This window comes from Rhinolophus hipposideros (genome assembly GCF_964194185.1).
Source record: "Rhinolophus hipposideros genome assembly, chromosome: 12".
NCBI classification, from domain to species: Eukaryota; Metazoa; Chordata; class Mammalia; order Chiroptera; family Rhinolophidae; genus Rhinolophus; species Rhinolophus hipposideros.
The window spans coordinates 9,801,265-9,824,428 of NC_138058.1; the positions used below are offsets into that span (position 1 = coordinate 9,801,265).

A 23,164-nucleotide genomic window follows, 5' to 3' on the forward strand; every position below is an offset into this window, starting at 1 on the left:
AGTCTGGCCCCTTGTCTTCTATTTCTTTTGTCTTTGTACAGGTAACCCCTGGATAACATGGTACTTCTATAACATGGTTTCGCTATAACACGGTTGAAGAATTGGGGGAAACCCCTGTACAACACGGCATCCTAGAATGGGTTTCACTCTAACACTGTTTGAGAATTAGAGAAATCCCCGAACAACCCGGAACATAATAAGAGCTTTTAGGGGCAAAATATATCTCATTCGAAATTAGGGAAATCTCCAAATACCACGGAACGTAATAAAAGCTTTTAAGAGCAAAAGATATCTCATTTGAAATTTTTCATTCGAGCGTGGATATCATATCGGATTTGAGTGCAGAATTTTAAAATTTATTAGGATTTTAAATCCATTTTGTTTGTGGAGTATTAAGTTCAGAGGATGAAGATATCTTGTCAAAAAGAAAACGCCCTTGGTTAATGGTGATCAGTAGTGATGACGAAGAAAACATTATTTAATACATGTTAATATGTTCTACTTATGGTGCAAATTGCTTTAATAAAGGTATTTCTCTTAATTATGAAAATATAATAGTATGATTTTTTATTTTAATTTTTGGAACCTAACCCCCTTTTTTGTAGTAGTTCTTTGTTTCGTATAACACGGATTCGCATAACACGACATTTTTAGGAACCTAACAACCGTGTTATAGGGGGTTACCTGTATTTTGGTGGAGTCTATCCTGAGTGCCCTGGCTTGCCCCTTAATTCAGTGTCCCCGCCCCTCCTTGGGTTCCTGTGGGGACAGTTTGCATTTGCACAAACATGGGGGTCAAACCCCCCTTATCTGTAGGTGGACACTGACTGTCATTGTCATTTAAAAAAACAATGGCATTGTCATTTTGAAATCTCCTTGTCATTTAAAAAAAAAAAACCTGTACTTTTTAGAACAGTTTTAGATTTCCAGAGAAATTGCGACAATAGTATAGAGAGTTCTCCTACATCCCACACCCAGGGTCTCCTATTATTACCATTAGTATGATATGTTTCTTTCAACTAATGAACTGATACTGATACATTATTGTGTTAGGCAGAATAATGATTGGAACCTGTGAATATATTAGGTTACATGGCAAAGGGGGATTTAGGGTGCAGGTGGAATTAAAATTGTTAATCAGCTGATCTTCAAATGGGAAGATTAGTCTGGATTATCCAGGTGGGCCCAGTGTAATCACAAGGGTTCTTAAGCTGGAAGAAGGACCCTGCAGAGAGAACCAGAGATGGCGGTGTGGGAGGACCTCATCCTAGTGTTTGTTGGCTTTGGAGGAGGAAGGGGCCATGAGCCAAGTAAAGTTGGTGGCCTCTCGAAACTGGAAATGACAAGCGAATGGATTCTTGCCTAGAGCCCCGGGAAGGGAATGGTGCCTGTTGACATCTTGATTTTAGCTTCCTGAGATCTGTAGCAGACTTCTGAACTACAGAACTGTAAGATAATAAATTGGTATTGTTTTAAGCTGCTATTTTCATGATAACTTGTCACAGCGGCAATAGAAATACAATGATTGTTAACCGAAGTCCAATATTTTGTTCATATTTCCTTGGTCTTTTTTTGCTCCAGGATCCCATTCGGGGTACCACATACATTTCCTTGTTATCTTGGCTGTGAAAATTTCTCTCTGACTTTCCTTGTTTTTAATGACCTTGACAGTTTGCAGGAGTATTGGTCAGGTATTTCGTAGAATGGTCTTCAATTGGAATTTGATGTTTTTCTCATGGTTAGACTGGGGTTATTGTTTTGGGGGAGGAAGAAGAGAGGTGAAGTGCTATTCTGTTTTTCTTTTTTTAATGGGGGAAATTGGGGAACAGTGTGTTTTTCCAGGACCCATCAGCTCCAAGTCAAGTCATTTTTTTCAATCTAGTTGTGGAGGGCACAGCCCGCTGGCCCATGTAGGAATCGAACCGGTGGCCTGGGTGTTATGAGCACTGCCCTCTAACAAACTGAGCCCATCGGTCACCCTGAAGTGCTTTTCTTATCACATCATATCAAGGGTACATCCTATTAACATGATTTTTGACTGTTGATTATCTGGCTTGTCAGGTTTCTCTAATTATAGAGTTACTCTCCACCTCCCTCTTTTCCCTCCCCTCCTCCCCGCAGCTTTCCATATTGTGGGATTTGTTTGCTTGTTTGAGCTCTTCTTACTCTCTGCTGCGACAATATGCTCCAGGCTCATCTCGTATATTTCTTGCTCCAGTTCTAGCATCAGCCATTTTTCCAAAAAGCCCTGGTTCCTTTTAGTGGCAAATGGTAGAAACTGAGGTCTGGGCACTGTGTGTGCTCCCTGCTTCCAGCCCGTCTCAGCTGACAGAGCAAGGAGATATACGTATCTTCCTAATCCTTGTATGTACACATCTGTACATATTTCTGTATGTAGCCCTCTGTGTCTATAGTAAATTAAACACGCGTTCACACCTGTGTCTTTGATTTGTTACTGTATGGATTGTTCTTGCTTCTTTGCCTGGCTTCTCTGTAAACTAACATGCTGTTTAAAAACCTGGCTCTCGGAGTAGCCGGGTAGCTCAGTTGGTTAGAGCAGGAGCTCTGAATGACAGAGTTGCCGGTTTGATTCCCACATGGGCCAGTGAGCTGCACCCTCCACAACTAGAATGAAGACAACGAGCTGCCGCTGAGCTTCCAGAGGGGCGGCCAGATGGCTCAGTTGGTTAGAGTAGGAGCTCTCAGCAACAAGGTTGCCGGTTCAAGTGCTTTTCACAACTAGATTGAAGGACAATGACTTGGAGCTGATGGGCCCTGGAGAAACACACTGTTCCTCAATAGTCCCCAATAAAATTTATTTTAAAAAAACAAAAAACCTGGCTCTCACTCTCCGCCATCCTTTCTTTTAGTTGTTGGTTTCTATATACATGTGTGGCGGTATCAGAGTTGTTAAGTCAGACCTGGTGGAGTACAGTACTCATGCCCATTTCTTTGGCCCTCCTTCCTATAGACTCCAGTCATTTCCAGAATGACCTGGGTCAACACCCTTCCCTGACCCCCTCACGCCCTTGTTTCATGCATCTGTAGCAGTCAGATTTTTGGGTCACATTCTGTGTTCAGTTCTGGATTCCCCGACCTGCTAAATGATTTTTTTTTTCTAATTTGCAAACATTAAGATTCACTCTTTGTGCTGAGAACTTCTGTGGATTTTGACAAATGTGTAATGTTGTATATCCACAATTACAAAATCATACACAGTAGTTTTCACCATCTACATTTGACTAATTCAACGCCTTCCTCCTGACAGCCACTGACCTTTCTACCCTTGTTGTAGTTTTTCCTTTTCCTTTTTCCAGAATAATTAGAATCACATAAAATGTAGCCTTTTCAGTTTGGCTTCTTTCACTTAGCAATTGTACTTAAGGTTCCTCAATGTCTTTTCATGGCTTGAGAGATTACTTCTTTTTATCACTGAATGCTACCCCATTCACCTGTTGAAGGACATCTTGGTTACTTCCAGTTTGGGGCAATTATGAATAAAACTTCTATAAATTTTTCTGTGCAGGTTTTTGTGTGGACAGAAGTTTTCAAATCAGTTGGATGAATACCTAGGAATGTGATTGCTGGATGGTATAAAAAGACAACATTTAGCTTAACAAGAACTACCAAACTATCTACCAAAGTAGCTGTACCATTTTGCATTCCTGTCAGCAATGAAGGAGTTCCTGTTGCTCCACATCTTCACCAGCAATTGGTGTTCTCAGTTTTGTTTTGTTTTTGCCATTCTAATGGGTATATAATAGTATTTTGTTTCAATTTGCAATTCCCTAGTGAAAAATGACGTTGAGCAACTTTTCATATGTTTACTTGTCCTCTGTATATCTTTTGTCATGAGGTTTCTGGTTGTATCTTTTGCCTATTTTTAATTGGGTTGTTTTCTTATTGAGTTTTAAGAAGTTTTTGTATATTTTGGGTACCAGTCCTTTATCAGATATGTGTTTGCAAATAGTTTTTCCTGTTGGTGGCTTGTCTTTTGATTCTCTTAAGTGTCTTCTTTTGCAGAGCAAAAGCTTTTAATTTTAATAATGTCTTAACTTACCAGTTTTTTTTTCCCCCTCATGGATCATATTTTTTGGTGTTGTCTTTAAAAACTCATCACCAAACCCAAGGTGATCTAGATTTTCTCCTGTATTTTCTTCTATGAGTTTTGTGGTTTTGCATTTTACATTTAGGTCTGTGATCCATTTTGGTTTAGTTTTTGGGAAAAGTGTAGGTCTGTGTCTTAGTTTTGTTGTTGTTGTTTTGCATGTGGATATCCATTTGTTCTAGAACTATTTGTTGAAAAGACTGTCCTTCTCCATTGAATTACCTTTGTTCCTTTGTCAAAGGGCAGTTGATTTATTTGTGTGGGTCTGTTTCTGGCTCTCTGTTCTGTTCCATTGACCGGTGTACCCTGTTGTCAATACTACACTGTCGTGATTACTGTAGCTTTTTGTAGTAAGTCTTAAAATTGTAGTGTGAATTCTCCAACTTTGTTCTTCTTCAGTGTTGTGCTGGCTCTAAGACATTAGCTTTTATGTTTTCTAAAGATTTTATTGGGGAAGGGGAACAGTGTGTACTTCCAGGACTTTCTTTTTTTTTCCAAGTTAAGTTGTTGTCCTTTCAGTCTTAGTTGTGGAGGGTGTAGCTCAGCTCCAGGTCCAGTTGCTGTTGCCGTTGCTAGTTGCAGGGGGGGCAGCCCACCATCCCTTGTGGGAGTTGAACCGACAACCTTGTGGTTGAGAGCCCACTGGCCCATGTGGGAATCGAACCGGCAGCCTTCGGAGTTAGCATGGAGCTATAACCGACTGAGTCACCGGGCCAGCCCCCATTAGCTTTTTATTTAAAACAATTTGTCAGTATTTACAAAATCTGGGATTTTTATTGAGATTGCACTGAATCTGTAGGTCAAGATGGGCTGAACTGAATTTTCCAATCCATGTACATGGAATATCTTTTTATTTAGATCTTCTTGTATTTCTTTTATCAGTCTTGTATTTTTCTGCATATAGGTCCTATGCATATTTTGTTAGACTTGTACCTAATAAAAATACCATTTGCTATTGTCAGTGGTATTTAGAATTTTTTTTTCAAATTCCAGTTGTTCATTGTTGGTATGTAGGAAAGCAGTTGTTGTATTAACCATGTGTCCTGCAACCTTGCTGTATTTATTAGTTCCATAGGTTTTTTTCTTTTCCTTTGTTTTCTTTCTTTCTTTTTTCTTTTTTTTTGGATTCTTTGGGATTTTCTACAAAGATAAGCATGTCATCTGTGAACAAAGACAGTTTTATTTCTTCCTTCCCTATCTGTATACCTTTTGTTTCCTTTTCTTGTCTTATTGCACTAGCTAGGACTTCCATACAATGTTGAATATTCAGCCTCGTTCCTCATCTTAAAAGGAAAGTGTCCAGTTTGTCATCATTTAAATATGTGTTATCCATAGGGTTTTTGTAGATGTTCTTTATCAAGCTAAAGAGGTTCTTGATTCCTACTTTGTTGAGAGTTTTGTAAAATCATGTATGGATGGTGGATTTTATTAAATGCTTTTTCTGTATCAACTGGTATGAGTATATGAGTTTTCTTCTGTAGCCTGTTGATGTGCAGAACCTTGATTGGTGTTTTCCAATGCTGAACCAAGCTTGCATGCCTGGAGTGCGTCCCATTTGTTCATGGTGTACAAGTTTTTAAAATACATTATTGGATTTGATTTGCTAATATTTTGTTGAGGATGTTTGCATGGGAAATACTGGTTTGTAGTTTTCTTTTACTGTAATATCTTTATCTGTTTTTAGTATTATGGTAATGCTACCCTCATAGAATGAGGTAGGAAGTGTTCCTTCTGCTTTTGTTTTTAGAGAGAGATTGTAGAGAATTATCGTCATGTCTTCCTTAACGTTTAGTATAATTCACCAGTGAAACCGTTTGTACCTGGTGTTTAATATTTTTTTGGCAGGCTATTAATTATTGATTTAATTTCTTTAATAGATGTAGGCTTATTCAAATCATTCATTTCTCCTTGTGTGCATTTTAGCATAATAATTTGTGTCAAGGACTTGATCTACTTCATGTAAGTTATCAAATTTGTGGGCATTAAGTTGTTCATAGTATTCCTTTATTATCCTTTTAATAGTGATGACCCCCTTTTAATTTCTGATATTAGTAATTAGTAACTTCTCTCCTTTTTCTTTCATTAGCCTAGATAGAGGTTTATCAATTTCATTGATCTTTTCAAAGAAACACCTTATGATTTTATTCATTTTTCTCTATTATTTTGTTTTCAATTTTGCTGATTTTTGCTCAATTTTTATTTTATTCTGCTGTATTTATGATTAAATTGCTCTTCTTTCTATCATTTCCTAGAGGAGATGTTTACATTACTGATTTTTAGTTATTGTTTCCTAATTTATGCACCTATTGCAACACCGCCCTGCTTTTGTTGCTCACACAAATTTTTCTAAGTTGTGTTTTCATTTTATTTAGTTCAAATATTTTAAAATTTCTCTTAAGACTTCTTCTTTGATGTATGTGTTATTTAGACGTGTGTTTGACCTCCATAGATTTGGGTATTTTCCAGTGATCTTTGTTATTGATTTCTAGTTTAATTCCTTTGTGATCTGAGAACATACTGTATGCGATTTCTATTCTTTTTAAATTTGTTAGGGCATATTCTGGGCCATAAAACATACCTTGATACGTGCATGTGGCTGTTATTGGATAGAATATTTTATACATGCCATTTTTAGATACAGTTGATTTATAGTGCTATTTAGGTCAACTATATCCTTACTGATTTTTCTGCCTGCTTAATCTATCAGACTGTTTTTTTCTTGTCTTTCAACATGTGTTGTAATTTCTTTGTTGAAAGCCAGACATGATGTATCGGGTCGTAAGAACTAAAGAACTAGCAGTTCTTTAGTGTGAGTTATATGTTATCCTGCCTATGACTTGGGCAGTGTCTCGTGTTTGCTGCAGTGCCAGAGGTTTCAGATTCCCCAGGTGTCCTTATTTTGGTCTCTCCCTTTGTCTTTAGGCTTCTTTAAGAGCTCCTCCTCATCTAGCGTCTTAGCCCTTTCAGCTGTCATCCACAGTCATCATACTGGAACCTGTTAATACACTGGTGAAGTATGGGGGAGGGGAAGTGTCCTGTGATCTTAGCAGCGAGTCTCAGTCTTTCAGTGTGTCTGGGCTGTGCCCTGTGTAGTGTTTTATAGTGTTTCTCAGCCGCCTCCACCCTCACCCCCCAGGTGAGACAGGGAGGCCAGAGGGGCTTGGAGGTTGAGAAATGCCCTTCCCCCAGCTGGGATAGGCTCTGGAAAGTCTCCCCTGGAAAGAGGGCCCTTGTTCTGGAGGGTGCTCTGAGCATATTCACCAGTGATGACTCTTCCTGCCCCTGGCAGAGACGTTTCTTGGTTCTTCATAGTGAGAACCTTCTGTGGTTCCCAGCGGTAAAACTGGTTGGGGGGGCCCTAAAACCACGGTGTCTAGGAGTTTCTCACTCTCATGCTACTCCACACTCAGCTCCCAGCCATTTAGTTAAAGCCACCATTTACGTGTTCCTACCAGTTGATGGCTCCCGCTGCTGCTTTTCCAGGTGAGTGGGTCTCGACTGTGATTCTGGGCTCTCTAGTCTCTCCAGATTTGGGGGTTATGGTTTGATCTCTGACCTTAGTTCTCTGATGCATCCAAGAAAAAGTCATCGATTTTCAATTTTCTCAGCTTTTTCTTGTTGTTAGGATGGGCGTGGTGACTTCCAAGCCCTTTATGTGTTGGAGCTGAAACCGGAAGTCCCCTGTCGCATTTTCCATTGCTGCCTTCCCCAGTTGAAGGGGTCAGATTGCTTGGGTCTGTTGCATCAAATGTCCTGACCATTACTCCTGGGTCTCGAAGAGAGAAATCACCACGCTTTCCAATCAAAAAGACTTTTTCTGTGTGGTGGCTGCTCTAAGTTACTGCACACCCTTCCTGCTTCCTTCTTTTGTTGCTCAGATTTTTATTTTTACCAAATTTGATACGGATTCTACAACCGACCTCTTAATGTTTGTGGGAGTGCCAGTGTGTGTGTGTGGGATGGGTGAGAGTTCCAGCTCCTGTCTAATCCCAATCCGCTTCCCTGTCGTCTCTCCCACCCCCAATCTTTCATAGATAAAACATGTTTGCCTTCCTTGCACAAATGCATCTTTCATCCTACCCCCTCCCACCTGTGTTTTTAATCACACAGCTCCCTAAGCTGCTGCTCAGATTCTAAAGCAGCAGACCCTTTATCCAGCAGACAGCTTTCAGACGCTCTCCATTATTTGTAATTTACGAGCAAGCCAGTAAGGAGTAAAAAACTGAGCCACCTAAAGAATAATAGCTGTAAACACCCATGTATCCTTTCTTCCTTCTTTCTCTAAAACCAGTGAGTGGGACAGATCCAGGTTGTTGTCGGGCATGGGGTGTATGTGATGTTGGAACCTGGAGAGCGTGAGGAGGGCACCTGCCAGGAAGGTAACAGGGTATCAACAGGAACATTGATCAGCTAAGTGAATAGACTAAGAATAATGGAAGTCAGGTTTTTCTGTGTTGGAGAAGGGAGTTGGACGTATGGAAAGAAACTAGAATGAGCGCTGTGGTATTGGATCGCTGTCGGAAGCACCAGACCTCAATTGGAGGTCAACTCATAGATTTTTATATCTGTAGATATCCATAAAAAGAAAAGTAGGTAACATGAGTGAATGTGTATAAATGTGCAAACACATATATGCATATACTATATATACATACAGACATACAGTCCCTAGCTTTCTCCACTGAGGTGTTCTCGAAGCAAGCACCCCATTAGCAATGAGCACATGTGGCTCCCAGATTTTTGGCTTTTACGTACCATTGGAGAAACTTGGAGAAATGGCTGATTCCAGGGCCGGAGCAGCAAAAGTACAAGACGAACTTGGATTATTTTATTACACCAGAAAGTACAAAAGAGTGATGGGGACACATCCAAAGGACACGGAAATCAGCTTAACGGGGCTTCCACTGGCTAAATATGAGACAATTTGAACATCAAAATATTGATAATAGTGGATTGTAATCCATTGAATAAAGTAGGAAAACATGAAACCATACTGATATAAATAAATGAATAAATTAAATTTGATGTGGAATGGGAAATCTACATAATTTTCAAAGTACCTCTCTACAGAGTCCTTGTTAATTACAAAGAGGAAAAGGGGGTAACCTCACAGTGTAACAGCTTGGCAAACACTATCTTAATGGAGTGGTGAAAGGGAATTTTACAGTAATAGGACAAACTGACACTGTGAGGAAAAGAATGTATCACTTCTGTGACTTTTGCCAAAGACTTATAACCTGAATCAAATGATGAGACAGTTATGATGAAACATCAAACCCAAACTGAGGGACATTTCTACAGAAAAATTGGCCCATAATCTTTGAAAGTGTCAAGGTCATGAAAGTCAAAGGTTGAGAAATGTCTCTTTGGTCTGTGTGAGTATAGAAAAATGACAGCTAAATGCAATGTTTGATTCTGAACTGGGTCCCTTGTAACAAAGGATGTTATTGGGATATTTTGTAACATTTGAATGGAATCTGAGGATTAGAGTGTAGGAATGTATTGGTGTTAATTTTCTGAAGTTGGTGGTTGTACTGTTTTATGTGGTTGTTTTTGTGAAATATATGACTACAGTGTTTGAGGATGATAGGGTGTTCATCAGTAGCTTACTCCCTAATCAACTTTTCTTTTTGTTTGAGGTTGTTGAAAAACACAAAAGTATATGTGTGTACACACAGACACACACACACACACACACACACACACACACTGCTTGGGCAGCTTGTGGCCCTAATTTAGGGCCTATTTATTACTAAAGAATTATATGTAACGTAAATTTAGGAGCTCAAGCCTCTCAGCCATCTTGATTCCCAGGCAATAGAAGATTATGGAGGAGTCGAGGCTGCTGCTTCATTTTTTCTTGGTCTGCTGTTGATTCATGACACTGTTCCTGACAACAGAATGATAAACTTTATGTTGTGTCCTAGGGTCTGTGAAGGACTGCGCTGTATTTTCTTCTTTGCTTCCTACAGTGCCCTTCTGGAGAGGGCAGAGGTTCTTCTTCACCTTTGAGATGATGGTCAAATAATAACGATGGGCAAATAATAACACTTATATAGTACTTTTTATGGCCAGGTGATAGCCTAAGCTCTTTGCATGCTAAATGCACTCACTTGTTTAATTCTCACAGTTACCCGATGAGGTAGGTATACTGTGACTATTCCATTTTACAAACAAGGAAATCGGGGCACAGAGAGGTTAAATAACTTGCCCAAGGTTACACAGCGTGACAGTGGCGGGGCCGGGATTCAAGTCAGGCATTCTGCCTCCAGATCCAAAGTTCTGATTTACTGGCTCATGGTGCCTCCTGTATTAAGACACTGAGGAAGGCAAACACCTAGTGAGGTTAGGTGACTTGTCCAGAGCCCCTCGTTCACTTAGTCACTGATTCTGCCAATCTGTGCCGAGTGCCCAGAAATGCCAGGTCCTGTTTCCAGTGCCAGGAAACGGGTCCAAGGCAGCCAGAGGCCTGGGCCACACGGAACTTGGGCCCCTGCGAGGTGCGAAGCACTGGCTGGCGGTGGTGTGGGGCCCAGGTACAGACCGCAGGGCCCATGCGTGTGCGGGGAGGGGCACTGCAGGTGGGCTGTTTGTGGTCAGCCCCCGTCTCAGAGGTGCACTTTCTTTTTTCTTTTCAAGGTCGCCTGGTCGGCGCTCTGGATGCTGTGCTAGACTCCAGTGCACGGGTGGCTCCATTTCGAATCCTGCTTCAAGTTCCCGGGTCCCAGGTTTATTCTCCCATAGCATGTGGTGAGTTACTGAGTGGACCAGACGTTTACTGGGCCATAGCCACGGGTGAGTTTTGTTCCAGGTGGAATTTGCAAACCTTTTGAGCACGCTGAGTACCTGCCTGCATGCTGGCGATGGGAGCTTGAAGGTAACTCTGTTTAGAACCTCTTCTGCTTCTCTGACCTCTTTTCCTTAACCATCAACAGCGCATCAAGGCAATAAACTTGGACCACTTATCTGGGGCATGCCAGGCTTTCGAGTGGTGTGTGGTTCCACGCTGCTGTGTGTTGTTGACTATGAGTCGAGCCGTTTTCTTAATCTTGTGCCTGACATAACCAGCGTGTTCTGGGGCGCGTGTACCTGTTGTGATGGGGGAAGTGTCTGGGGCTGTGTCTGATGTGGGGTCTTCACCCCTCGTTCCACATGTGCACCAAGATAGTCACTGGGCTGCTAGGCCCTCTGGGGATGTAGGAATGGCCTTCTCATCCTGTCCACCTGAGGTGCAGCCCCTCCTGGAGGCACCAGCCAGCTTTCCCCTCACCAGGCAGACGCCTCTGGGGCACACAGTCCTTACATCCTGAGAAGCTCTTTTGACTTACAAACCGAAACAAGAGGTGTCTTTTTACTTGCACAAGTAACAAGGTGTTCACCTTCCAGAACTTAAAAAAATAGGTCAGAGGGAAAGAAAAAGAAGTCTCCTATCACCTGTAAGAGTGCAAATCACTCTTCTGTCTACACATCTGCGTATACACATGTAATGGTTTTTTTTTCTTTTGGTTTTGCTTTTCTTATCATTTTATTAGCTACCATAGACTTCCCACAGCACCTTGCATTCTTTCACAACATTGGATTTTTTTCCCCCCCGGAAAAAGGCAGAAAAGAACGAAGAAGAAAGTTGTCACCTATATCCCACCATCTAGTACTCACCACGGCTGAGGTCTGGGCATGTTTTTATTTTTTTTTCCAGTCCTTTTTTTTTTTTTTAATTAAGACAATCCAGTCTGTACTTGCCTAAAATGATAAATACGATGCATGCTCAATATAAAGATATCAATTAACACGGAAAGGTGCAAAGAGGAAATGATCTCTGTCCCCATATCCTAGCCACCCAGGTGGCCATCAGTCAAGTTTTCACTGGATTACAATAAAAGGAAAGCTGCAGTGAAACCAAAGAAACTTCAAATAAATGTTTCTTTAACACGAGAGCTTATTTTCTAAAAGGTTCAAGTCAGCTTAAGGGAAGAGATGTTTGAAAGCATTACAAGATTAGAATTGTGGCTTTTTAAAACAATGTTTCAATTCTGACATTGTTCATTGATTCCGGATCCCGAAGCACAAGGAGGCCGGCATTGCTATTCTTCCCCTGCTCCTTTAATCGCTCATTTTAAAAAGTTTCATTGTTAATGTTACATTGTAATTCCTGTTCTGTTCTGTAACCATGCTTTCCATCATTGTTTGGCCTAGTTCTGTATTTAAATTAGTTTAATGCTTCTACTCAGGAATGGCTTTCCCAATGTAAAATCTTTTTTTTTTTTTTGTCTCATCTCTTAATTGGCTAGATTCCTGTTTTCAAACCCCAATAATGACTCACATTTACAAATGTGTGTCCCTTGCTTTTGAACTTGAATGATGCCTTGGCTGTGTATGATAGTGTCTGGCCATACTCTAGAGCTTGATGGCTGTGGCTCTGGGGTGTTTCAGCATTTAACGTGGCAGGGGGAGAAATCTCACGCAGGTCTGATTCTACCCCCTCCCACATCCGCCCTTTTGGGTGATGTGCTTTTTGTGCATATAACTGTCTTTATTGTTGAACTTTAGTAATGTGATTCCAATTTGTCACTGCTTTGAGCACATTGTGTTAAATTTTTCTGGAACTTGATGTGCTCTTTCTATTTCTATATGAAGATTTCAGGAAATTTTCTTACATCATTCTGTATATATACTTTTTTTAAAAGTGCATTTATGTTCCATTTATTGGATTCTCCACGTCAGGGACACTTCATGTTGAGCAGCTGTGGTCTGCTTTTCATTTTTGTCTGATTTTTCTCTTTTTCAACTGTACTCTCCATGCTGTTCATAACCCTTTTCTCTGAGTTAATTCCATTTTTGGCAGTGTATCCCATACTTGGCTGCTTTGAACTCGGGTATCCTTGTTGTTGTGTTGTAGGGGAAGCAGCCCATCATCCCTTGCAGGACTCAAGGAATCTAACTGGCAACCTTGTGGTTGAGAGCACGCACTCCAACCAACTGAGCCATCGGGAGGCAGCTCAGCTCAAGGTGCCATGTTCAATCTTAGTTGCAGGGGGCGGAGCCCACCATCCCTCGCAGGACTCGAGGAGTTGAACTGGCAACCTTGTGGTTGAGAGCCCACTGGCCCGTGTGGGAATTGAACCAGCAGCCTTCGGAGTTAGGAGCATGGAGCTCTAACCGCCTGAGCCACCGGGCCAGCCCCTTAACTTGTGTTTTGGGGACAGAGTAAGAGAGGACCAGTGGACTGGATGTGGGATGTGGGGCGGGGGAGGGGGGGCCCTGTTCCCATTTCTCACATTTCTCCCCTCTCACTCTGCCCAGGCAAAGACTTGGTCTCGCTGTGGATTTGAGGCTTTTGATGGGGCTATTGGATTTTTGTTTCTTCACTAGATTGGCTTTTGGGGAGTTGGCAGGGTGGGGACTGCGCTCAGTTCCTGAATCCTTGTAGCCCAGGATGCTGACAGTAGCCAGTCTGGGCTCCCGAGCACCTTGGAGCCACAGGGAACAGTATCATCATTAATAGTGACACCTCGTTCAACCTTATCACTGTTGCCTAATTTACTCATCCAATCCTTTATTCGATGCTTGTTTCTGATTTTAAAAGTATTTTAAAAACTTAAACGAACATCTGTGCCCTTAAACATCCCAGTTCCCTCGCAGTCCCCACCCACCGTCTGTTTGAAAGGTTTGATGCCTGACACGTACCTGATGCGTGCTTGGGGTCGGGATTGGTCAGAGCGTGTCCTTCCATCTGGCTTCCACCAGTGGTCTCAGGGATACAGACAGCAATCTGGAAATGGCAGGTACAGGGGGAACAAGGATTAGGAAAGCGAGACAGGACAGGACCCTTGAAGAGCTCATATGGCTCCATCAAAGGGATACATGTTTGGAATGCCCTGTGTATCTTCTCTCCAAATCGCCTGCTGTCATGGCTGTAGCAGCTTACACTGGCCCCCACGCCGAGCAGGTTTAACCCCTAAACCTTTCTTTCTGTTGAGCCGAGATCTACTTCCTCTCGTTTCCACTTAGCCAGATATTTGCCGTGGACCTGACCCTTAGCAGGTCCATAGATGCTCCACTTTCTTTTGTCATCGTGGCCACAGCAGGCGCCCTCAGTAAGCAGCTGTACTTCCCAGGGCACCTCGTCTTGGGTTCAGGAAGGGAGAATGGTGAGGGTGTTTGCGTCCGGGGTTTGTGGGATTGACTGAGATGTTTAGGCCTCTTCCGGCAGTTACTTGGGCATCTTGCACTGCGTGATTGCCCCACCCTATTTAATATTTGATTGTGTCTTGAGCATTGAGAAAGGATTCCTGCCCAGAGTTTCAAGTCTCAGATAAAGCATAAACAAGAACAGTAGGAAGGGCCTGGGCGGCACCAGGACGTGGGGTAAGAACAGGAAGAGTGGCCTGCAAGAATGATTTATATCTTCATTGGATTTTGGCTGCTCTCACGGCAGTATGGGAAGACATAGGAAAGCCTTGAGGAGAAGTTTTTTTTGTTCCTGTTTCTTTTAAAGCAGAAGTGGAAGAGATGGGTAGATAATTTCATGGGCAAACAATATTATTATTTGGCAACAGAGATCTGTGGATGACTGGTTGGAAGGAGATAAGAGAAGTTGCTGTTATGATTATTTTTTAACTTATGTGGACCAAAGACTCCCAAGGCTTTATAAACATAGCTTTAGTGGATAACTTATATTGTTGAGTGGCTATGAGTTGTTTAGAAGGAGGTGGACAGGGGAGCATGCCCTGTCATTCCGGTCAGAGCCCAGATGTCGCCCACCTCACACCCTGAGGCCTCCCTGACTCCCTGCCAACTGCTTCCTTTGTTCCAGCACTTGATACTCATCACTATGGTCATTTTTATTCTTTCTTTTCTTTTTGCTTACCTCCATACTGAAAATACGTTTTCTCAGAGTCATGTTTGCCACTGACCCTCCAGGGCCCAGGACAGAGCCTGGTGTTAGGTCAAGAGCAAGTGGGCAAATGAGTGGTGAAGTGTGGGAAAGAAGGTAGTAGGCTCGGCAGTAAAGACGCCTGTGTGCGAGGAGGGGAGGTGGCGCCTGGATCACACAGGGGACTTCTTGGGCCCCTTCTAAGAACATTCCAGGTCTGGCCGGGGCCTGGATCTGGAGCTCTGTAATGAGCCACCAGGACCGTTGAGCTGTAGAGAAACTTGCAAAACAGATCTTTCCTTCTCTGAATTTTTAAATTTTTATTGTAGTAAAATACACATAACATCAAATTTACCATCTTGACCATTAAGTGTACAGTTTAGTGGCATTAAGTACACTCACACCATCCATCTCCATCCATTTCCAGAACTTTCTTATCGTCCCAAACTGAAACTCCACACCCACTAAGCACTAACTCCCCTTTCCTCCTTCCCCCAGCCCCTGGGAACCACCACTCTACTTCCTTTCTCTCCGAATTGGACTACATGAGGGACATCATGCAAGTGGAATCACACAGTCCTTGTCCTTTGTGACTGGCTTATTTCCCTCAGCATGATGTCCTCGAGGTCCTTCCACGTCATAGCGGGTGTCAGAGTTTCCTTCCATGTAGGGCTGGAGAAGAATCCACTGCATGTCTGGTTTCTTTTTGAAATCAGATCTATAATGATTGGCGCATGACTGGAAACCGAGGACATGGCGTGAGGAACCAGGAGAGTGGAATCCCAGGAACCAATTGCTAGTCAGGCTCAGAAGAGGAGGGGAAAAAGCCGGTGGAGATTGGAGATAGGGCTCCAGCCTGTGGGTTGGTCGGCTTGTGGCTTTTGACTGAATTGACTCCTGGACTGTCAAGAGCTCTTTGGGGCCCTGGGAAGAATGAGGAGACTTTGTCGCCATTTCTCTGTGTCTCACAGTCTCAGCCTATGCTTTGTCCTACTGTTGTGAGGTGCAGGCCACACCAGGCTGTGAGTTACCGATCTATTAATTCCTGTCCCTGTTGGTAGGTGACTCTTAGTGCTCCTGATGTGTTGTGGACACACTTTTTATTCTTTACCTTGCCCCTAGACATTGCCTTGCTCTTGTCTTTGCCTGGTTTTCAGGAAGGAGAAAAGCCCAGGTGAGACTCTGGCTTATCTGCCGAGATCATTCCAGGAGTTGAACTGATTATGCAATAATTTGACCTTTTAATGCCGATGAATGAAATATGGAGTAGATTGTCTTTTCTGGTTACTCAAATGGACTTGATAGCTATGCTCAGAGGTAATCGGGGTGTTGTCCTGCCAGGACCAGGGCCAAGATTGCAGAAGCTGATGAGAAACTCATCAAGCCTTTGTACAGATTGCCTTTTAATAGCGTTCACATCTTTACAGATCTGAGTTTGCACTCCAGAGTGCCGAGTTAGCTGTGTGATTCTTGTTTTTGGCAGTGTAAGTCCAAAGACCCTGCCAGGGTCTGTCCCATGGTCTTGAGTGAAATGAGGGAGAGCAGGAAAACAGAAAAAAGGGAGAAGCCAAGTGGTAACAGGTGTGAGAGATACCATCTTACAACAGCAGAAAGCAGAGAGGTCAAGGTGACCAGGGGCAGACACCCCCCTGGCTGGGCAGATGCATATCTGTGTCTTGGGAGGGGGTATGTATGTAGTTTGAACAAACTTCGTTAGTATTTCAGATTTATGAAAATGGGAAAACATGATTTTGAAATTGACAAAGGTCATTAAAGGAAGCTGATATTTTTGCTCATCAGAACGTGCCTTATGTGGTAAGAAATTGGGAGTCACAGGAGTTACGCTTTCCATTTTAAAAAGTGCTTTCTCATTTGACCCTCTCCACAGCGTATTAGCAGGTATAACTGTTGGCTTTGGAGACCGAAGAAGCAAGGTGCAGGTGGCTTAGTGACTTGCCAGGACCACATCTTGTGTCGGGGTGCCTCCCTGGTGGCCCAGGTGCGTGTTCTTACAGAACGTTCTCTCAGAGTGTCCTTTCTGATGTGCTGTCACCTCTGATCGCTGCCCTTGACCATGGTTGGAGTTTTAGTTTCTTGTCTCTCAGAGTGTCCTTTCTGATGTGCTGTCACCTCTGATCGCTGCCCTTGACCATGGCTGGAGTTTTAGTTTCTTGTATTCTACGTTACTCTTTGCTTTGTCTTTGGAGAGCGAATTTTATTATGGGAGGAAATGTTCCAGCATGGATCAGATTAATGTCTTGGTGAACTCTGTGTCAGGGCAGCAAAGGAAGTGCCAGCCAGATCTTTTTCAAGAACAGAACTTACTGTGCACTTCAAGGAAAGTCTTTGAGGCGGGAGGAAAGTTAGAGCCTTTTCTGGGTGCACTCACTGTAGGTGTCACACTTGTTTCTGGTTGCTTGGGATTTCCTTAGAAGAATACAGGCTGGCATTTTCCACGTGGGCTTTACACTTAGAAATGGCTGAAGGGTGCCATGGCTAATGTTTCTTTTCTACTGGGAAGCTTCTGACACCAGGCTCATACTGTTTAAAAAAGTAATTTTGCTTGTGCTCAAATAATTCAACTCACTGGAAATGGTCTTCTATTAGGGGTGTTGCTTATAGTTATTTAAAAAGCAGGCAAATCCTGAGTCTGATTTTTCGACTTAGGAAATTTGGAGGTCAAAAGTCCTATTTAAAAAACAACAACACAGGCTTTTAAACCAGGGGTATACTTGCAGACACCACATAAAATTTCTCCTTCCCTAAATCTTGATTTGTTTTATTGCACATACTTCAGAATAAATATAACCTACACAAAAACTTTGAAAAGTTTTTAAGGCAGAATCAAACTTTCCTCTATTATGTTACAGGTCGCATGGAGTTGTGACTTGTTTGACAAAGGAAACCATCTGGAGGGGGTCTGAGCAAATATCTAGTTTCATCCCTTTCATTTTAGTAGATGAGAGAAGGACTGAGGCATATGGGCTTCAAAATAAGATGACTTTGGTAAATGACTTTTTAAAAAATTAAATGATTGCTTAACGATCAAAAAAAGAAAAAAAAGAAAGGTAGAATGGGAGACAATCATTCGGACTCTTTGTGGCGTCTGCAGTGCGCCCTCTCCCGCTGGTTTTGCTGGTCTGGGTGTGTCCGGCTGGCTTCCAGATGTCCCAGAGGGCTCACTTCAGGCTTGCTGCTTCTCTGGTTTCTCTGGCATACTCTGGAGACTTCTGTATCCGTGTTGCCTGGGCCCAGGAGTGATCCTGATTGAACAATTAAGGGAATTCAGGGAGTGTGAAATTCTCTGCCCATTTTCTTGCCCTGATTTCACTTTTGATTTTACAGAATGTTCCTCACAGGTGGATTTAGTGATCCAAGTTTATGCCTTTTTTGTTAAGAAGGGTTTTTAAATTCTTTTATGAATATTTTCAAACATACCCCAACGTAATGAGGGCAATATAATGAAATCCTCCAGGTGCATGACACAAATGCATTAGGACTTTTTACCCAGGGTGCATGAGGACCGTTACCCAAGGTACATTAGGATCAGGTTTTGCCCACCTTGCTTTATCTTATCCTCTGAGCCTTTTATTCCTCTTGACATATTTTAAAGCAAATTCTAGCAATTATATTTTATCTGTAAGTATTTTAGTAAACATCTCTGGGTATATGGCCATTCTTACGTCACTACAATGACAGTCGTTACGGTAATAGTCAACTGGCATTCTTCGGTATCACTGGTACTCGCTGTATCCTTACGCTTCCTGCTTGCTTCAAGAATTCTTCATAAACCTGGTTGCTCTAACCTGTATCAGCAAGAACTACACACTCATTTGATTGTTGTGTCTCTTTTAGTTAGGAAAGCTTCCACCCCGTCTCCTTACCTCCCGCTGTATTCCCCCAATGATTGACGTGGTGAAGAAATTGGGCCAATTTTTATGTAGAATGTCTACATGCTCTGCTTGTCCGTTTCCTTCCTCAAGGCATCACTTCACTCACGTTTCAGTCCTTCACATTTTCTGAAAACTCGAAAGGACTTACAAAGGCTCCATTAAATTCAGGTTCAACTTTTAAAAAAGAAGAGTACTTCCTAGGTGGTTCTACATCTTTCTGCTGCGTCGTCTCAGGAGGCACAAGCTTGGGGTCTTACTCTTAGCGATGCTTCGGCCAGGGCCTGAGTTCAGGTGATGGCTTCCATTGCATTCCTCCCCATCGACCTTTCCATCTAGTAGTTTTACCCATTATGATCAGTGCCCGAATTGATTTTTTCTCTACATAGCACAAAATGGTGATTTTTCTAATTCAATCAGTCCTTTCACGGCTGTCACCTTGAACTCATCAACTAGGACTGTTTGGTCACCCTGAGACATGGTACATTCAGAAAAGGAAGGCACAGAATGCTCACTTGTGCGCTGTAATGGCCTTTTAGTAGCATACGGAATTGGTGCCCTGGTTATCTGCAGTGGTGACAGTGAGTTATATAGGTTTTTGTTTTAGCTTTCTTGGCTCATTCTCCTTTCCTTTCCTCCTCCATCCCTTTTCAGCATCATTTCAAAGTCAATGTCACCTGCTCCCAACATTTTATTAAGAAAATTTTCAAACATACAGAAAAGTTGAAGGGATCAGTGAACACTATAAGCCAGGAGTTTCATATATTCAGTGTTTTTCAGTTAATTGCGGTCCTTTTGATATTTAGATTGTGCCATCTTCTGCTCACTGGAGCCCTTTCCTGTGGCTTCTGTGACTTGTCGCACTCCCATTCATCTTTGAAAGCTTCCTTGCTCTCTGCCCAACAAGATGTCAAATGCTCATGTTATGCATTTCCTGCCTCCTGCCTGGGATCAGCCATTCCTCCAAGTATTCCCAGTTCTTTTTAGTGGGAAATGGTGTTTCAGGACCATATACCCCTACGTCTGAGGTATAGGGTTGCTCCTTGTTACTGGGTTGTCATTGCTTCTAGGGCTTTTCAAATAAGTATGAGCTAGGAAGTATGTGTTATGAAAAAGAACAATAAATCATGAGTCCATACTTTGTAATTCTGTAAAATTACAGTTATAACTTCATTTTGATATTATATTTGTTTTTTTCTTATGCACTGAAAATCTTGGTTTCTAACAGTATTCACACAAGTATCTAGCTATCTCTCATACACATATCCACAGCCCCCGTACATATTATTTCTAAATAATACCAACATTGCTACTAACAGTAAAAGTACTGAATGAAATTTGAGTTTTTGCAGCTCTGTTTGGCCTTAGAACATATTTAACGATGGATGTATAGTCAAAATACTGTTTAAAATAGTTGTTTTTCTCTGTGTAGCTACAGGCATACCTCATTTTATTATGCTTTGCAGATATTACATTTTTTACAAATAGGTTTGTGGCAACCCTGCGTTGAGCAAGTCTGTTGACACCATTTTTCCAGCAGCTCTTGCTCATTTCACGTCTCTGTGTCACATTTTGGCACTTCTCACACTATTTCAAACTTTTTCATTATTATATTTGTTATGCTCATCTGTGATCAGTTGATATTTGATTTTACTATTGTAATTGTTTTGGGGAGCCACGAACCGTGCCCATATAAGATGGTGAAGAGTTGTGTGCGTTCTGACTGCTCCCTCGACCGGCTGTTGCCCCACTCTCGCCCTTTCCTCTGGCGTGCTTATTCCCTGAGACTCAGCAATATTGAAATTGGGGCGGTGAATAACCCAACAATGGCCTGTAAGTGTTCAAGTAAAAATAAGAGTCGCATGTCTACTCCTGGTGAAGGTGCTGTTAATCTTTGTTGAAATGACAACAAAGATTGGAGACTATGACATCAACTTCGTTGACAAAGCAGATGCAGGGTTTGAGAGGTCTGACTCCAGTTTTGAAAGAAATTCTATGGTGGGTAAAATGCTATAAAACAACATCACATGATGTAGGGAAATCATTCGTGAAGGGAAAAATCACCGGATGTGGCAAACTTTATTATTGTCTTATTTTTAAAAATCGCCACAGCCACTCAACCTTCAGCAACCACCACCTTGATCACTCAGCAGCCATCAACGTCGAGGGGAGGCCCTCCACCAGCAAACAGACGACTCGCTGAAGGCGCAGATGATAATTAGCATTTTTAACAATAAAGGTTTTTTTTAAATTAGGGGATGTACATTGTCTTTTTAGACATAATGCTGTTGCACTACAGTGTAGGAAACATAACTTGTATATGTTCTGGGAAATCAAAAAATTCATGTGACTCGCTTGATTGCACCGTTCGCTTTATTGCGGTGGCCTGAAATGGAACCCACAGCATCTCTGAGGTGTGCCTGTATTTTAATAACCTCATAAACAGTTAAGTGTATCCATTTATTTCATTGTTCAGGATTGCTTTTTTCCTTACTGATTTAAATTTTTTTAAAATATAAAGGTCTTTTATGATTCGTTAATCAAACCTATAAATCAAAATATTTGTAGAGAAGCCATCTTGTCATCTCTGCTTCCTTCCCTCTGCCATAGGGAAACCTTTCATTTTCTAGTTAAGCTTTCTATTGTTGTGTTTTCCAAATATCAAACAAATAGACTAGATTTCCCCACCCTTCTTTTACACAGGTCACATGTATTCTGTTTCATGCATCTCCTTTTTCACTTATCAACATATCCTGGAAATCATTCCATATCACAGAAAAGAGACTATCTCCTCCTTTGTTTTGTCTTTCATTGTGTAGAAGTACCAGAGTTCATTCAACATATCCTCTACTGATGGACATTTGTGTTTTCCATTTTTGCCATGGCAAATAACGCTCCAATGAATAACCTGGTAGATAAATAATTTTGTACTTTTGCTGCTGAGTCTTTGGGATCAATTACTCAAAGTGGGATTGCTGGATCGAAAAGGGAATGAGTATGAGCTTCGGTAGATATTACTAAGTGCCCCTCCTTCCATTGGACTTGTGCTATTTTTTAAAAATTCCCATCAGCAGTGGATGGAAGTGCTTGCTTTCCCAGAGGTGTCATCAGTTTTGTCCCAAACTTTTGGATTTTTGCCAAACTCCTATGTGTTTCTGCATAGTTTTAATTTTCATTTCTTTTATTATGAGAAAGTTGAACATCATCCTGTTTAAGGGCTGTTTTCAGAACCTTGTTCTTTGCCTAGTTTTTTATTGGGTGTTTGTTCTTTTCCCCCTATTTTTGGATACTGTCTATCTATTAGGAATATTATCCTTTTTCTGAGAGATGAAATTAAAAAAATGTTTTCCCAGTTTGTCATGTCTTTTAGTGGCTTTGCTTTTGGTGTGTTTTACCATGCAAAGATTTGTTTGTTTATTTTTAATGTAGTGGGATTTAGAACTCATCTCTTACACTTTCTGATTCTGAATCGTGGTTAGGAAGGGTTTCGAATTCCCAAGTTGTACAGGTGTGTTCACTCATGTTTTCTTCACATTACTTTTAAATTAACTTTTTTTCTTTTAGTAAAGTCACTTTTTAAAGCTATTGCACCACATCTTCTGGCTTGCATTGTTTGATAATAAGTCTACTATTATTCTTTGTTCCTTTATAAATAATGTCCTTTTCTTCTTTATCACTAATTTTCACCAATTTGATTTTTATGTATATTTGCGTGATTTTCTTTATGTTTTTTGTGCTTGGGGTTTGAGATTGAGGGGTTGAGATTCTTCGATCTGTGTGTTTGTAGTGTTCATCATACTTGAAAAAAAATTCAGGTCTTATTTCTTCGAATATATATAAAAAAATTTTTCCTATTCTCTGGCCCTCTTCCCCCTTTATTCCCCTGGGACTCCCAATTACACACTTGCAGGCTGCTGCTTATTGTGCAACAGCTCACTGGCGCTCTGTTCTTTCTCTTGTTTTTAATCCTTTTTCCTATTTTTTCACTTCAGATAGTTTTTATCACTACTGTGTTTCCCCCAAAATTAGACCTAGCCAGACAATCAGCTCTAATGCGTATTTTGGAGAAAAAATTAATATAAGACCGTCTTATATTAATTTTTGCTCCGCATTAGAGCTGATTGTCCGGCTAAGTTTTATTTTTGGGGAAACACAGTACGTCCTAAAGTTCCCTGCTCTTTTTCCCCTGCAATTTCTAATTTACTTTTTTTTTTAATTGGGGAGGGGAACAAGACTTTATTGAGGAACAGTGTGTACTTCCAGGACTTTAATTTTCCAAGTCAAGCTGTCCTT

At 41.5% G+C, this 23,164-nt stretch overlaps 1 protein-coding gene across 2 annotated transcripts in view; it reads left to right on the forward strand.

Annotated features, from left to right (window-relative positions):
- The window catches only part of TBC1D8 (TBC1 domain family member 8), a 98,757-nt gene that overhangs the window by 32,869 nt on the left and 42,724 nt on the right, over positions 1–23,164 (forward strand). Inside the window, exon 2 of one of the 2 annotated variants that reach the window (XM_081069229.1) lies at positions 10,748–10,858. In XM_081069229.1, coding sequence (XP_080925355.1) covers positions 10,748–10,858 — 111 coding nt within the window. Of the gene's footprint in view, positions 1–10,747; positions 10,904–23,164 lie in introns of both variants that reach the window. The other variant, XM_081069228.1, reaches the window with a different exon arrangement.